The 17335-nt window shown below is 30.3% G+C and overlaps 1 protein-coding gene across 6 annotated transcripts in view; it reads left to right on the forward strand.

The window, feature by feature from the left end:
• The window catches only part of Klp10A (kinesin-like protein 10A), a 270337-nt gene that overhangs the window by 209034 nt on the left and 43968 nt on the right, over window positions 1–17335 (forward strand). For all 6 annotated transcript variants that reach the window (XM_075360166.1, XM_075360171.1, XM_075360164.1 and 3 more), the window contains one exon: window positions 9352–9391. In XM_075360166.1, the coding sequence (XP_075216281.1) occupies window positions 9352–9391 (40 nt within the window). The remainder of the gene's footprint in view (window positions 1–9351; window positions 9392–17335) is intronic.

Consider the following 17335-nt stretch of genomic DNA (forward strand, 5'->3'; position numbering starts at 1 on the left):
CACCCGTCGAAAGGACAGCTTATCCTACACAAAACATCGTGTAAAATGTGGTAGACAAGTCTATCGAGATGTTTGCAATATAAGCTAGCTCGCTTACCTTCAATCGGCAGTCATTTTGGACTCTTGAGACGATTTCGTTGATCGAAGCGGTTTTTGGGCTTCCCGAACGTTCATCATTAATAGATGTGTTTGGCCGCGTATATATCAGCAGCCCGCTTTTTTACCGTTGTAAACAAATGGAATCTCGTAAAGTTTTTACTTTGTAACTCTTCTTGTATGTCGGTCTGGTTAAACCTTTCAAAGTACTTTATACAGCTCTAACTTTAATTATATCCAATTTTCAGAAAACATAAAAACTTGTTCGCTCTTTACTCCATTGCCACAAACGAGCAACTAAACGCACGCGTCTGAAACTTTGCAGCACGTAACAAATGACACCTTGACAAATATCGTAGTCATTTGGTCGTACTTAGCGCCATATTTGCGTTAGGCCGAAAATTTTCTGTACGACTCTTGGAGTATTGACAAGAAGCAAGATATAATTGTAATTTACCAAATGACTATTGCTGATTTTATACAGTTTCCATCTTCTTGTTAACTAACCAGAACACGAATACATTAGGATTTTCCGACTATACCTCTTTCACTTCTGACACTAATCGGGTAAACTATTATTAGAGAACTATTTAGAAATCGTATTATAACTTGGTATTGCTCATATAAAAGTTGAACCTTAAACCATCATAACAAAATGTAGTAATTTCCGTATGCTTTTTTAACATAGCATACGAATAACGTTAGACTCTTCCTTTTAGCGTCAATAATTTTACTCTTTGCGGGCGTAGTAATATTCCAGAAATGAGAAAAGAACTTTAAATAGCTTATACATAATTTATTTGAGATGTTTTTTTTTTTTTTGTATTGCTATTTTTGGTATTAACTTCTGAATTTCAGTACAAGTAATAAGTGGAATAAAACGTCTAATAATATTTTATAGTAATATTTTCATTCAGTAACCACCACTATTTAATAATAGTATCCGCAAGGGCCAATGTAGCAAATTGCAATCATATTTATTGAAAATTATTTATTAAGGAAAACTTATCAGATTTATAAATAGGAAATACCGTCTACTGTTGTAATTCTTGACTTTTCCTTTTCCTTTCCTTTTTTTATCCATGTTATTCTTTCAGGTTTTACTTCTAGTCGTTATATTTACCTAGTCGGTATTTATTAACTATATTTACCTTTTTAAGTCGCGCATTAATCATTAAGTACAAAACTTGTCGACTTCATAGTAGCTGCTAGCTGTAGACTGGTATTGTTGTTTTCATTTAATGCTTTGGGACTCACATGATTTTTGGTTTAGCAGTTACGACTGTATATTTAACGCTTGCTTGCTAATTTCCTTAAGTTTTAGTTTGTATATGTGCTTTGTTAATTTTTTCGCAGATTTTTTTATTTTTATTTTTGCATTGCTAGATCTCAAATTATTATACCTATAATGTATAATTTATTACCTTTATATTAAAAATGTTATGCATAACCAGATTTGGATAAGTGAAAACAGATGTGGAATAGTCGACGTATAATATTAAATTAAATTCAACCGATGAAAACTTTGGTTCTTAAAAGACCAACCTGATTTATAGCCGTAAAAGTTCCAGAATAAACAAAATTTTGTTTGAAACAAACTTAACTATTTTTAGCGACTTTTGTTTTCGATCAGTATTATAATAACCGATATAAATTAAACGCTGTACGTCAAAGTAACAGTGGTGAGACGGTTTGAGGTTGTACCCTTCTTTCACTGGCAGTGATTTACAAGAACATAATTTGGCTAACACCATACCCAAACAGCTTATTTCCCTTATTTGAGGTACCCGTTACAACCGTGTTTGGTGAGGCGTAAAATTACAAAATTAGTCGGATTCGAACCGATTAGGTTAATAAGAAGAATTATAGATTTTATAAGAAAAACCGATGCTATTCCACTAAACCATTTGGCTTTATTTCTGTGTAATTTATTCAATACAAAACGGATATTTACTTGTTTACATTTTAATGAGCCGTCATGAAAATCTAAATAAATGTAAAATCTAAATTAAAATTACATATTTCATTGTATAATGAATAACAAACGCCTTAATAACTTTGGTCCATCTCGATGAAAGTCGAGGAAGCTATTTAATATTTTCAATTCGATTTTTTTTATTGGAAGCGGTCTCTGATAGTTTGGTTATACGGCTTGTAGAATATTGAAATAGCCTTCAGAAGCTTTTGTAAATTGTTTGGAGTACATACTCGTATACAACTCCAAGTATAATGTGGTTTTGGTTGTTAAACACTTCAGTACATGTGATTATTATTATATTGATTTCATTATTATTATTATAAAATAAATGAAATCAGGAGGACAAACTATTAGTGTTTTTGTATAGATTGATTTTACGTCCTCAGACAAGGATTAACCCCAACTGTTTCGCTGTCCTTGTGGTGGGGCCATGTAAACACGGAACATATAAAATAGGCTGCTAATAATAATAATAAAATAATAATTTTTATTTTGCCTGCTCTTTCTTTTTGCACTGTAATATAAATAATTAATTTGGACACTGTTCGATAAATTTTAAACATTTCTTAGAAAAATCTACTTAATTTATACACGATCGTTATCGTTTTTGTACACGATGGTTGTTGGTTTAAAAAGAACCCTTTTTGTTCCCTGAAAATCATGTATTGTTATTACGGTTACGATTTAATACAGCGTGTTTCAGAATGAATACTGGGGTTTTAAAGTTATGTAATATTATTGTTTATTGAATTTTATTTTGATAAATTATACATGAAATGAGAGAGCATTTCAACCGGAACAGTTTCCTATAATTGTCTGATGTGGGTATCATTTGCCACACGGAACACATCCAGCCGATAGGAGAGTTCATCCCGTACTTTAATCAGCAATTCTGGAGTAATTTATGCGACGGCTGCTTCATTCCTGTAAAAGTTGGGGCGGTCGGCCCGGTAACTGTAGCCCATACACTTGATCCTTTATAAACCCCGCAAAGAAAAATATCGCACGGGATTAGATCGGACGAACGTGAAGGCCATGGCAAATAACTCATCATCTGGTCCCCGAATCTTGATCCAGCGGTCGGGGAGAATTTTATTCAGCCAATCACATACGACGTGTTATGACAACGAGGAGGCGCACAATCTTGTCAAATAAAGTTCTGTGGCTCTATTGCAGTCTAGAGAAGAGGCCACAGTTGTAGAGTATTAAGATAGTTCATTCCAGACGCACTTGCTTCCGTGTAAAAGAATGACCCGTAAACCTGCCGTCGGGATAACGCCACAAAAAAATTCAGTTTTGGGAAGTCCCGTTTACACTGCAATATTTCGTGAGGATTTTCTGATCCCCAGAAACTCATATAGGTGTTTAACATTAACATGAAATGTTGATTCGTCACCGAATACGACAGATAAAAAAAGTCACGGTGCATCTGTAACAGCGGTAAAAGATGTGGACACAGTTGTAATTTCCTTAAAAACCCTCCACACAGACGTCACTGGAATTGGGAATTCGCTAGCCTTCCTAACGGATATCCTAGGATCACACACAAAAGATTCTTACACGTTCAACATTGTCTATGGACACACTCGGTCGTCCAGTACTCTTACCTTTACAACTAAAGCCGATAGTTTCAGATTGTTTATACCGTCTAAGAATGTTATTGTTACTCGATGGATCACAACGTAACTTCAAATGGAACGCATTTGAAGGGTAATTACGAATTCATACTTTGCAAACTGGAAAACACAGAACGCTTTCTGTTGAGTGGTTGCCATCTTTGCTACTAGCGCTTTCAACCGGAAACTGCAGGAAACAGTTTTGACCTGTTGTATAGCTAAAACTATTTTGAGTTGCTCTTTTATTTCATGTATAATTAATCAATTACGTGAAACGTTAGAAATATTATATAGATTTAAAATCCTGATATTAATTTTGAAACACACGGTACAATGTAGCTTTTATTCCCAAAATGGTCATTGGGACTGCTGATATCTCGTTACATTTTTAAACATTCGAAAAAAATTATTGAAATTTTTTTGTTTATTGAATGCATGTTGACATCTTTCTCGTTTCATAGATCGGAATCCTACTTTATTATATTTTGACTTGGATCGTATTTGATTTTTCCAGTACAGTTATAGTTCATATTAGAATAACTATAATCAGCATCGGTTATTCTTTTGTGCTCCGTACTCTCGCAAAGTTTGTGTTCGAATAGTACTTTTTTATGTCGAAATGTACGTGTTAAGAATAATTTTTGTATAACCATTTAAATGGACTTTATTAAAGCGCTTGTTGCCGCCAAGCAGTTTACGATGAAGTATATTGTTAAAAAGAGTAAAAAGCTCGGATTTCTAGAGTTGGAAAGAAAACACATTAGGTTTATTTAGGAATTAAAACACCTTAGGAACAGTAAAACTTTAAGAATGTTCAGAACAGTTTTAGTGGATTAAGTTTCCCAACGATTCAAAAGTTGGAGAAAATTTAGATCGGCTCTGTCTTTTTAAACTTAAATTGGTTTCAACTTAGCGTAAATATATTCGGCACGAGTCGCGTAAATTTCTGAATTTGTTGTACTGTACGCGTTCCAGTAATCATGTAATGCTTAAAAATAGTTATTGTCCAGATAAACTCAGATGTACGAGGAGGTGTACGATGCTATAGTGCGTATTTAGTGTGGTTTGGCACCGTACCCGAGTACCTGGATTTATACAAGCTAGACTTCCAATACATGTAGCCGTTTATTTATTTATTTCACCTTTATTTATTATTATTTATTATTCACCTTTATTTTTTACACATGTCTTATAATGTTTTACATTTTTTGTACTGTGGCTTAAATATTTTTTTCCTGTCCGGTATTTTGTGCAAGCCGCTGTTCTGCATGTAAATTTCCATTGTTCACCTTTTTTTCTCATTTTTGTTCAATTATACTTATTCCTTACTTATAATGTAAGTACTAACAGTTATTATTTTTCAGTTTGTCTTTGATGCTATGTATTATTGCTAATAAGAATGTATATAATAAAAGGAGATAACTTAATGGTGGCGCCGAGGTGAACGTACATATGGGTGCCCTCACATAATAACTTACCAAAACGACATTTTATGGGCTGCTCTGATTTTTTAAAAAAGTGTTATTAATTTTTGTGAATTACTCTACTCAGTTTGGCCATTAACATTATGGCCGCTACAACTTCTCTGACCATATTTTAACCACACATTTATGTTTTCGTGTTATGATTGTTATTAGTTAAGAATTATTCTTGATTGTTTATTTTATCGTTTATATATGAAAATCGTTGTGGATTTGATCAAAGTAATAATGTGAATATTTTAAAAAAGATCGTGCAAACTATTTAGAAGAAACAAAGATTTGCTTTCTGTTGTAACGTTGCAAATAATAACGTCTGTTCAGTTTCTTTAGTGAAAATAATCGGAATTTAATTACTTTTTGAATTTTAACCTTTATTCCGTTGATAAAATAATTTTTTTCCCTTAATAAATTGTTTTTTTATCCAAGCTGAATTAATTAGGTGTGTTACTTTTAAAACGTGTAAAAGTAGTAAAAAGAAAAATTTATTTAATTAATTTCGAATATTCTCTTTCCAGCGTAAACACGGCATATTCTCTGTTTATTTCTTATAAGGAATTTGAATTCTCTGGTAAAAGATGTGAAAGCAGATTTTATGCTTAGTTTTTCTTAATTTCCACAAAATAAAACTAAATTTTTCCACAAAGTTTTCATAATTTATAACTTTTCAAAGGCAACCTTTGTCTTTTGAGACATATTATATTCATTGCTATAATTTTGTAATACAGAGTTTATATTTGATAAAATTTAGTTTAAATCTTTATCAAACACCTGCTAGAATTTTGGAAAATGAAATATATAGATTGCACCTTGTTTTCCTTCTTTAACTTGGTTGATAAAAAAAAAAATATTTTTCAAGTATATTAAACAAAAACGTATTGTCTATTACGATTTAAACTTCTGATATGTGTTCACAGTTCCTGTGAACACATAAAAAAAATTCCTATTTTGGACGTCGGTTAAACTGTAACGGTTTTTTTTGCACTGAACCCGGTTTTTTAATTACGTGTCTTTCAAAATGAATATCAGGAAGTTAAAGTTCTGTAATATTTCTCTAGTTTCACATACTTTGAATATTCAGCATCTCGAAGTACTCAAGCATTCAGCATCTCAAGTAAAAAGGTAACGAGATGTCAACAGTCCGAATGTCTATTTTGGGAGTAAAAGGTGTACTGTGTGTTTCAAAATGAATATTAAGGTTTTTGAATCTATATAATATTTCTCATGTTTTACGTACACTGATTAATTATACATGAAATAAAAGAGCGACTAAAACATTTCAGCTGTGCGCCAGCTCATAAACTATATACTGTACCTTCCGGATAAATGCGCTAGTAGTTAAGATGGCGACCACCCAACAGAAAGCCTTTGCGAATCTGTAATTACCGTTCAACATACGTTCCGTTGTGATCCCCCGATTGACAATAACATTCGTCGATGATATAAACAATTTAGAACCGTTGGCTGTATTTGTAAAGGGAAAAGTAGAGGACGCCCGAGTGTGTCCGAAGACAATGTTGAACGTGTAAGAGAGTCGTTTGTGCGTAATCCTAGGAAATTATAAAAAATGCTAGCTACGAATTTTCCTCGACTGCAATATGACCGCAAAACTTATTTGGCAACAAGATGGAGCGCCTCCTCGCTGGCGTAACGCCGTACGTGATCGGTTAAATGAAATTCTTCCCGACCGGTGTATCGGTCGCCGGGGACCGGATGACAGGGCTTGTTTGCCGTGACCTCCATGATCTGACGTCTTGCGATTTTTTCTTTTGGAGGTTTATAAAGTATCAGTGTATGTACTACTGTTAACCAGCCTACCTACCAGACTCGAGTCACAGACTTGAAGCAGCTCTCGCATCAGTTACTCTCCAGACTTGCTGATTAAAGCATGGGATGAAGTCTCTTATCGGCTGGATGTAATCGGTGTATCAATGTTGTTCACATTGAACACATAGGAAAAACTGTTCGAGTTGCTCATTAATTTCATGTATAATTTATCGATGTAAATAAAACCTATTAAATATTACATAACTTTAAAACCCCGATTTATTCGTTTTGAAATACACGGTATTATTACAGTAGATGTCATCACTGGCATCAGTAGGTATTATTACGCATCAGAAAGAATTTTTTTTTTTATAATTTCAATTAACAATGGTATTGAAAAAGGCCTATAAAGAAAAATGTAAATTAAGACTACCGATGGGAATCCAGGTCGTTTATTATTGAGTCCAATAAATGTACCTGCACAGAGGTACATTTATAAACCATCTGTACAAAGGAGTACAATTTGTTTATGTTATATTGTAAAAATGGCGCTTTGCTTTTGTACAATGGTATAAAAACGTTTTTGTGTATTTTCACCAGCGAATTGAGCAACCGATCGATCCAAATCATCCACCCTCGAACCTGCACAAAAACTGTGCTAAAATAATTTTAAATTGTTGTACGAGGTCTGTACTGAGCTCTTGATTTATGAGAAGTGACTGTTATTTTCAAAAATACTGTGGAGATTCCAGTAGTTTTAATGAAAATTCTTTCCTGTAAGTACCGTGATAGTATTAAAACCCCGTTCTGTAAAAAAAAAAAAAACAACATTACAAGCTACAAAATTCCAGTTGTCGCCATATTGAAACCAGTAATCGAAATTTTTTTTTAAACAGTTAAATTAGGGATAAAACTCCTATTAAATGAATCTAGACACTATTTATTACCTAACATAACCCAATGAAATTGTGGAAGTTAAAATTACTCTTGCAGATGAAAGAAACGGGTTTATTTTATACGTAATTTCACTTAATGTAGTTCACATAACCTTCCTATGTGTTTTTTTTGCATCGACAACTAATCGGTTATTAAACAAATTAAAAATTTAGATATGCTATAAAACCTTTTGGGTATTAATGTTGTAGTAGGCGATCTGCCGCTGTAGTTGTTAGTTCTTAGATGGCGCTATTGAAACGTTATATAGAAATAAGAAAAGAAAATAATAAGATTGTAAATATAATCTTATCAAACTTAACTTACGCTCGCTAACCGCTAACCTTGACTAGCGAGTGTAAGTTAAGTTTGGTTAGACTACATTTATACCCACCTGGTTGGTCTAGTGGTGAACGCGACTTCCCAAATCAGCTGATTTGGAAGTCGAGAGTTCCAGCGTTCAAGTCTTAGTGAAGTCGGTTATTTTTACACGGATTTGAATACTAGATTGTGGATACCGGTGTTCTTTGGTGGTTCGGTTTCAATTAACCACACATATCAGGAATGGTCGAACTGAGACTGTAGAAGAATACCACACTTCATTTACCACTCATACATACATATATTCATTCATCCTCTGAAGTATTATCTTAAAGGTAATTACCGGAGGCTAAACAAGAAAAAGAAAAGAAAGATTACATTTATAATTTTATTTATTTATTTTCTTATTTTTATATACCGTTTCAGTGGCGCCATCTAAGAACTAACTACAGCAGTGGATCGCCTACTACCTTCATTAATACGACTTTCTGCGTAAAGTTTTTTGTCTTTTGTGGCGAATTCTTTAATAGTTTTTTTTTGGATTAATACATCGGTTCACCCATTTTATGAATACTAGTTTGCTAACATCGGGAATAATTTGTTTTACGATAACAATTCATTTGCATAAAGTGGCATTCTTAAATTCATGTCAAAAAAAAAGGTTTCCGGCCTTATATATCCTGCCTGGTTTCTCCTCCGTAAGCTCAGGAAAACTTTGAAAGCCACTAAATGGTTTTTTATTTTTATCTTTTATTCTTATAGTAAGATATTAATATTGAAATGTAGAGATTGTTTCTTTTTTTGTAAGTTTTTAAAAGGTAGTTATCTTTCCTTGTTTATGTATGATTTTGGTGTTATATGTTTGTGGAAAATAAAGTAAAGTAAATTTGATTTTTGTTTTTACGTAGTGTAATTTTGCCTCGATATTTTTATAGTAATTTTTGGTTATATTTTTGTGTAATGTTATGTGTTCTCGATGTTGTTAATGGATTATATTTTATAAAGTAGTTTTCATGTTTAATTTATTTCTTTATAAATTATTATTATTTTATTTATTTTTATTGTGATTGAAAATGTAAATGTTTATTTATTTATTGTTTTGTTTTTTAATCTGTTTTATACGTCTATCGAAGACTAAAATCTGATATTTTCTTTTTTACAGTATTCAACAAAGCCATCTATTCCGGTTGTCACGAATAAAGGTAATCATAATTTTACTGCTTTTGTGTGTGTGTGTGTGTGTGTGTGTGTGTCGGTCGGTGTGTTACTTTTTGGGATTTAAGTTATAAGTCTACACCAAACTGCAGGTTATAATTCAACTTACGGTTACATGTTCATTAATCAAACTTCCAGTTAGGAAGTTCGTGTTACGTAATTATTTCAAATTGTAATTTACTTCTTATCTGTTTTCCAGCGTCTATAGCTCAGGGTATTACTTTCACAAGTAGAGATTAGATGATCGGTATGTGCTCATACATATATTTTAGTTTCTTGTCATCGGTTACAAAATGATACCCACCAGTAATAATGTATTTCTAAAATAGATTTTTCTTTGGCAGATTTGAATCGATTTACATCTTTCAATTTACTTGACCGGAGTTCTCTGTACGTTTAAATTTTCTAATTATTTTTCATATATTAGTTAATTTAATAATTAAATCAGTGTCGCTTAGTCATTCGGTATTATGAAATATTTTAAAATGTTTTTAAATGTATAAATAGGGAATTGAAACGCTGTAGTAAGATCTAAAATTAGATAAGAAATAAGTTTGCCCTCTGAGTGCTATTATCACTTAGTCACATTCTTCTCGATTGTTTAAGTTACATAAAAAGAAATCCTCCAAAACTTTTCGGCAGTGAAGAGTATTCATTCTATTATCAATTCTTCAATGTCACCCAATTCGATTGTTTTTTTCAATCTTTTTTTGTTTTTGTTTTACATAAAAGTGCGTTTGTTGTTACGTACTTTTGATACTTATCGCACACCCCATGAATCATTATTATCAATTGCTAAACAGTTCATAGAAAGAAATATGTCACTTGTAATTAAAATTGATTTATAACAATCTCGGTATTTCACCGTGAGTTTCAAAACAAAAGCTTTTGTGCTTTTAAAAGCACACAAGTGATGACATTGACATTTCTATGAAATTCTATTTATATTGATGTTGTTTAGCCACATGTGTTATAGACAAAACAAACAGCAGGTTTAAGGGAGTCGAATTCACATCGGATCATTAACAAAAAAGCAACCTTTTTCCCCCTTTTTTTTAAAATATATAAATTATTTCTTCCTTGTTTATACGTTGAATATGAAAGTAATAAAGAAATACCAAATAATGATGTTGAAAAAGTAATAAGTAAATTTTTTTAAACTTTATTAATTAAAAATTATGTTTATAAAAAACTAACTTTTTTGGTATGGTTGCGTATTGTTTTTATTTATTTTTTTTGCTATATTTGTCAGAACCAAGAAAGGCACTGAAGATGGAATGGATGCAGTCATATAACCTCCCTGGCAAATTCGAATACAAATTTTAATTTTTTAACATTGATGTTTCTCTTTAAAATATATTGTAAACAGAGAAAGCGTTTTCGAAAATTCGGTTTTCGCATTTTATTTAGAGTTATTTTATTTATAGAAATATTTTTGTATGGAAATGATATATGTATGATTTTTACCAGGTACTCTTTTTTTCTATTTTTAATCCGTGGGTAAATTGTAAATTTTATGCAGTTGTTTGCTAAAGGTGTTATTAAACTTTGATTGAAGTTATCGTTAATGGGTTTTTTTCCAGTTTGTTTAGTTAGTAAAGAAAACAGTTCAGTCAAAGTGCACCCGGATGTTATTTCTGTAATACGGTTATGGAATATTTTGTTAATAAAAAGAAATGAAATAATGATACTGATAAAGGTAAAGAAAAATTTAATAGTTTATTTGGAAAGCGAGTAATGTTAGACTGTTTAGCTAATATGAGCGGGTTATTGACCTTATTCGCTACCTAACGTCGGACGCACTTCAGTGTAACACTATTATTATATTTTATGTACTTCCTCCGCACGACTTTTTGATCGATTAGTGATACCACCTCTCTTTTCTGTTTTTTTTTTTTTTTTTTTTTTTTTTGTCGTATGTCGTTTATTCGTCATGTCCAGTTATCGCTGAAAGACACGTGCGATAATAAACGGATAGTAGTTTGTTGCGGTGTCATCTTTATATCTAAATTTTGTTGTACCATAGACGTATTTCTCTTTCCCGTTTTTTTTGTTTTTTTTTTTTTTTTTTAACAAAACGTCTGTATTAATATTTTTTCGAATGTATTTCTTTAGATGCGTACATTGGAATTAATTTTTTGACATCGGTATAAATTATTTCGCTTACAAGTCCGTGCATTCGGTGTATAAAATTATATTTTTAACATGAGTAGTGTACTTTGTCATTTGTTAATTATGTGTGAAAGGATATCTCGTTTAAAGTGACAAGTGTATTTTCTTTAAAGTATATTTTTCCCTTATTTGTCTATTGAATATGTTTTATTTTTTTGTCTGTTTTGCAAATTGTAAAAATCTACTGATATTGAAAGGTTTTTTATTTAAACTTTTTGTATATTAAAAAAAAAAAAAAATGAAATCTAATATAATTGTAAAGGATGGGGTCTGATTTACCCAGTTGGCACCTCAACCACTAGTTATCTTCTTTAGCTACTATCTTATGTCCTGTTCAACAGGTTCTAAAAAAAGATCACCGTTTCACTGAGCTCAAGTGTTCTAGAAGGTACCACAGGTTGTAACAGAGGCAGCTGACCAGATTTGTGTGGTACTCAGAAGGAAGAAGAAATAAAGGATAAGAGCAGTGGATGGACAACCTAAAGAGCCTCTGATTGGAGTAGATTATTTTCTAGATTTTTTATTACTTTTTTTTACATTATTAGAATTGAATCCAGGATAGATTAATGACTTAATTCTTTAATTAATATTAAAAACACTTCTTATATTTTGAACTAATATTCTTCCTACCTTCTTTTGCTTTACATGTAGTCAATATTTCTGACAATAAAGTGTTAGTCAAAACAGATTTCTAAATTTTCTTTAATTATTAAATTTGTTTTCTTTCCGATATTTACAGTTGTTTTATTTGATATCAATAAAAATTCTGTTTCTTTTGCCAATATGTCTTACCTTTGATGATGTATTATTAATATTTTATATCATATAGCAAAGAAGGACATAAAAAGTGTTTGTTTATTTATAATTATAAAATTCATTTGAGCAGCATTATTATTCTACATCAAAAACATAAGAATTACGTTACAGTTACCCTTGATTTCATCTGAACTCGATCCATATAAGCACAGTTTTATTGTCTTATTTTATGTTACTCTGTTCTTGTTTTAATTGTTTATCATTGATCACAATACTTATTGTTTAGTTTGTTTTCACACTTATTTTTATTTAAACCAGTATTACTTGGCATCTTTATTGGATCAGTTTGCTTTCTCTTTAAAAATTTTTTTTAATGTTTTTATGTGACATCAAATATGTTTATCAAGCAGCGTATAATGAAACTGCACCTGACATTGTTAACTTTAGTGATGTGTATGAGTGGTTTATTAAATTTGCTTAGGCCATTGACATTTAAATTTTGCTTCACAGATTCCAGTTTCAATAGATGATCGTAATGCAGGGAATAATCACATCATAAGGATCCAACTGACCCAACCTCTCTAATAATGATTTTTTTTCTGGAATCTGTGAAAATTACAAACTATATATGTATTAAATTAATTTATAGTAAAGTGTGAAATGTTAAATCAGAAATGTTTTAAAATTAAGTAACACTTATATTTGTTATATATTAAGATTTAGTGTACAGGTGTTTTGTGTTATCTTTTATAAGATATTTATTTAATGAAACTGAAGTATTATAAGACATTTGATGCTAAAGAAACTTGGAATGGGGTTGTGTTCATCGCAAGTAGAGAATAACAAAATTAGTGATGGTCATGTATTGGATCACTGTCAACATGATCTTTCTTTGCAGCCTGTATATATAATTTCAGTCAAGAATAATAAATATGGTATATGTTTTATTTAAACTATTTTTATAATATAGTAATTTATAGGAAGAAAAATTATATATCACTTTTTTAGTGTAAATCTAAACCAACAAATCATCGGTAAATAGTGTGAAAAATAAAAAAGAGATGTTGTTGAGAGGGTTTAAGATATCTTTGACATGTTTAGTATTATCAACTGTGGTAGAGATTTTTCTTAATTAACATTGAATTATAATGTAACTATTTGAACTGCTTCAACAAGGCTTCCCAATCAATAAAAGCTGTACAGAAAGTTTTTTTTTTATTAGTGGTATGGAATTTTTTAAGTGTTTAGTCTGATACTTCAATCTGAATGTGTTCCAAAATTTTTTTTTGTGAGTATTCTGAGTGTGAAAATGATTTTTCTGCAAAAGCAGTACTGCTATATCTTTCTTTGTGTCTACTTATAATTATGTCTTAACATTACCAAAATCTTACAAAACCCAAGTGAGAATATTAATTATTTTTATAACCTCAAAATATTTGTAGTCTAGTATGATTGTATTGTAATTCTGGAAAATAATCTGTGATGATAAAACTGCCAAAATGTACCTTTTATAATAATATTACCCTAACCAATTACAAAGCTTAGATTAAGTGACATGAGGGAAAATCCAACAATTGTATGTCTTTAATTATGAAATTAAGATATTGAAATTTTTCTAATTCATAGAATCATAAATTTAGTTTGGGTAATAGATTGCTTTAACTAGTCTAGCGATATGAAATCATATAGGTTATGCTTACTATCTGAAATAATATATTTTTTAACTTACCGATTATAATATGATTTTTACCAATCACCCTCAGGAAGTACTAACTAGCATAAAAAGATAAGTTTCCAGTTGTCTAAATTTAATATGAAAGTAACATTTAAGAAAATTTAGCCTTTTAAAATGTATTTATAACTTTTGTGGTAAACTGCAAAGTTAAAAATTAGCAAGATCCATAACCCCTTATGCATTGACAGTTTAATTAAAGTTTATTGATCATAGTGATTTTATTTATTTTATTTTAGTACCTACAATATTCGACATGCCCCACCAGTTATTTTAATGAAATAGATGAGATGAATAAAATAACTGAAAAAATTAGACCTTTGCTGGGAATGGCATCTGAGACCAGCAACCAAAAACACTTAAGGCTTAAATGATCTTGTGATATGGAAAAATTATTTGTATTCATTCATTATGTTTTTGCTGAGGTAAATGATGATGCAAACTAAGCAAAATACAGGTTACTCTTCAGGTCAGATTTTTTTTCTGTACAGAAGCTGATTAAAAATAGGTTATCTTCTTACATGTTATTCCTTTTTTTTAGTCATAAATGAATATATATGAGATTTTGTTTATAAAGATAGAAACAAAAAATAATGGCTTTCCTGTAGAAAAAGAGTGATAATTAAATTATCTGAAGGGAAATTAGCATTCTTAAAACTAATGCTAATTATAGTGAACTAAAAAGTACCACTGAAGTTTTATTTAATGTTTAATCACCATTATATTACTATACTATACCATTGTATATTGCTATATACTATAAACATACATAATGGATTATAAGAATTACATTCATAATTTCCCATAATTAATATTGAAATTGATTAAAAAGTTGTATGCTTAGCCTGTTTAATTTTGATAACTATTCTTTATCTATTGGTATATGTTATGTTTGTAAAATGATGTCTTACATTACTTTTTTTAACTTTTAACGACTACTACTTAGAAGACATACAGTACTTAGTCTGTCTTGTTTATATTTTATATTATAAGGAGAATCAGGAAAACAATATAAAATATACCTATCTCTGGTCTAAATCTTGACTGACACTGGTTTTTGCAATTGCTGAATGTCCTGTCAGTGAGTTATTTTTATTAGTTGTTTCTATCACTCATTTCAATTTTTAACATTTGAAAATTACTGTGTTTAAATATGTAGTCGTTTTTTGTCATGTTTTTGTTATTATAATAATGTGCTGGTTTTTTGGAGAATGCTTTATTGATTAATAGCAAGCACAAAAAACACATTATGTCTAGAAAGGTGGAGCAATATCAAAATGTTGCAATTCTTTGTTGACCCATGTTCACAAGGCCTTCAGGCTTTGAATAAAGCATAAGAAAAAATTTATAACCTCATCGTCTGGATTCATGACCTCCACATGATTTTTTCCTCAAAGGAAAATGTTTTTACATTAAATTTGAACAAACCTGAAGTGAATAGCTGTTTATACTACTGACTGATGTTTTCCAGCCACTTGCATCCAAGTGTGATAATTTGAACACAGTAATATATTACTATTCACATAGTCTACTTCCATCACATATCTAAGTAAATATGTAAATTACCATGAATAAAAGAAATGATCAAAGAGGCCTATATATGAGGGGAGGAAGCCTTTTGGAGCAATCAAAGATTTGAAAATTTTCACCCAGCAGTAGGTCTGACTTATCACTAGTAATAATTATTTTATCTAATCATTATCTAATAAACATTATATTAACAGTAAGGGTTGTGTAAACAACTCAAGGTAGAAAATAGAGTTCCAAGGCAAGCCCACAAACAGTTGTCACCATCCTCAAAAGAAAAAATCACTCCATTGGTTACTTTACTGGGTTTGCAACATTGTTGATGTAGTCATTGAGGTTGTTAACCCCAATTCCCACTTTAGCTGTTTTGAAAAGCCAGGATAAGAGGCAATGAATTTTGATAGAATTATGAATTTTGAAGAGGCAAAGGTAAGAGGCAATGAATTTTGATAATGTATTAAAATAAATAATTTAAATCCATGGTGCTGTTTGCACTCTGTGTTTTATCACGTCTATTTAGATCAGTTATGTAATTCCCCACATTATTATTACTTTGTAGATACCATCAGCACCCATCAGTTGATATGTGATATTGTAGACCAAGATTAAAATTGAAGTGAAAAAGATTATTTGATTTTATTTACATAAAACGCCCATGACACAGGAGTCTTTAGATGTAAAAACTCCATATCAGCAAAATCACATATCAGCATCCAGACGCTAAGGAGGTAACTAGTTATGAGACCCTAAAACAGGAATTTATATCAGTATGCCAATCGATAACATTATATCAACCCTAACTTTATACTTTTGTTAAAGCCAGTATTTATATTCTTGTACATCAAGCTGGGTTGTAGCGGTTTCTAATACCATTTAGATATTACTTTAATATACTTACGTTTACTGTTATATGATCTGTTTGGGTTTAGTTATAGGTTATTATAGTTTGAATAAAGTCAGTTTGCTGAAATCTAGACATTATTAAAAGATTTATAGATAAGATGAGTTCTAACCATAAAACCTAATGTTTAATATAGATATTAAAAAAAGTCACCACTTAGTAATAAACTGTGAAATTTGTGTTTTTGAAAGTAAATATTTTTATTCAGACATAATTTCTATAAAAATCTGAAAATGTTCTCATGTTAAATCGAAAAAAAATTCTATGTAATGAAGATGTTGTTGCGTCCTGTATAGTTCTGTTCTCTAACTAAGAAATGATAAATATGAATGCTATATAAAATTTAAATTGTGTGAAGGTTTATTAAATCAATGTCCATAAATGGACATTGATTTTACTACCATTTTCTTTATGATATTCGCATGTTGATTTACTAGACAACTTTTGAAATTTTATTGGTCATTTTATTTTTAATAAAGAAAATTCTTTTAACATAAATTACATTGCTGTAAATTTGGATAATTAAAGCATATTTTTAGCTTCAGTTGTACTTATCAGTAGATACATAAAATTTAGGAATTTTTTATTGTCAGCAAAAATATTAAAAATTTATTTTAGTGATAAAGATTCTTTATGAATGTAATTAATATAAAATCTGAAAACTAAAAACACCCTTCTTTTATATTTTTTTAAAAATATCTTTTTTGTTTGTGCTTTTTTGCTTTGTGTTGTTTAGATAATTTATACCCTCTTTTGAAAAAGTACCAGTCATAATAATTATAGCCATTTAATTTCAATATTCCACCCTTATTAAATTTTGATAATCGTTCAAGATTTTAAGGT

Source organism: Lycorma delicatula, chromosome 3 (genome assembly GCF_047948215.1).
Source record: "Lycorma delicatula isolate Av1 chromosome 3, ASM4794821v1, whole genome shotgun sequence".
NCBI classification, from domain to species: domain Eukaryota; kingdom Metazoa; phylum Arthropoda; class Insecta; order Hemiptera; family Fulgoridae; genus Lycorma; species Lycorma delicatula.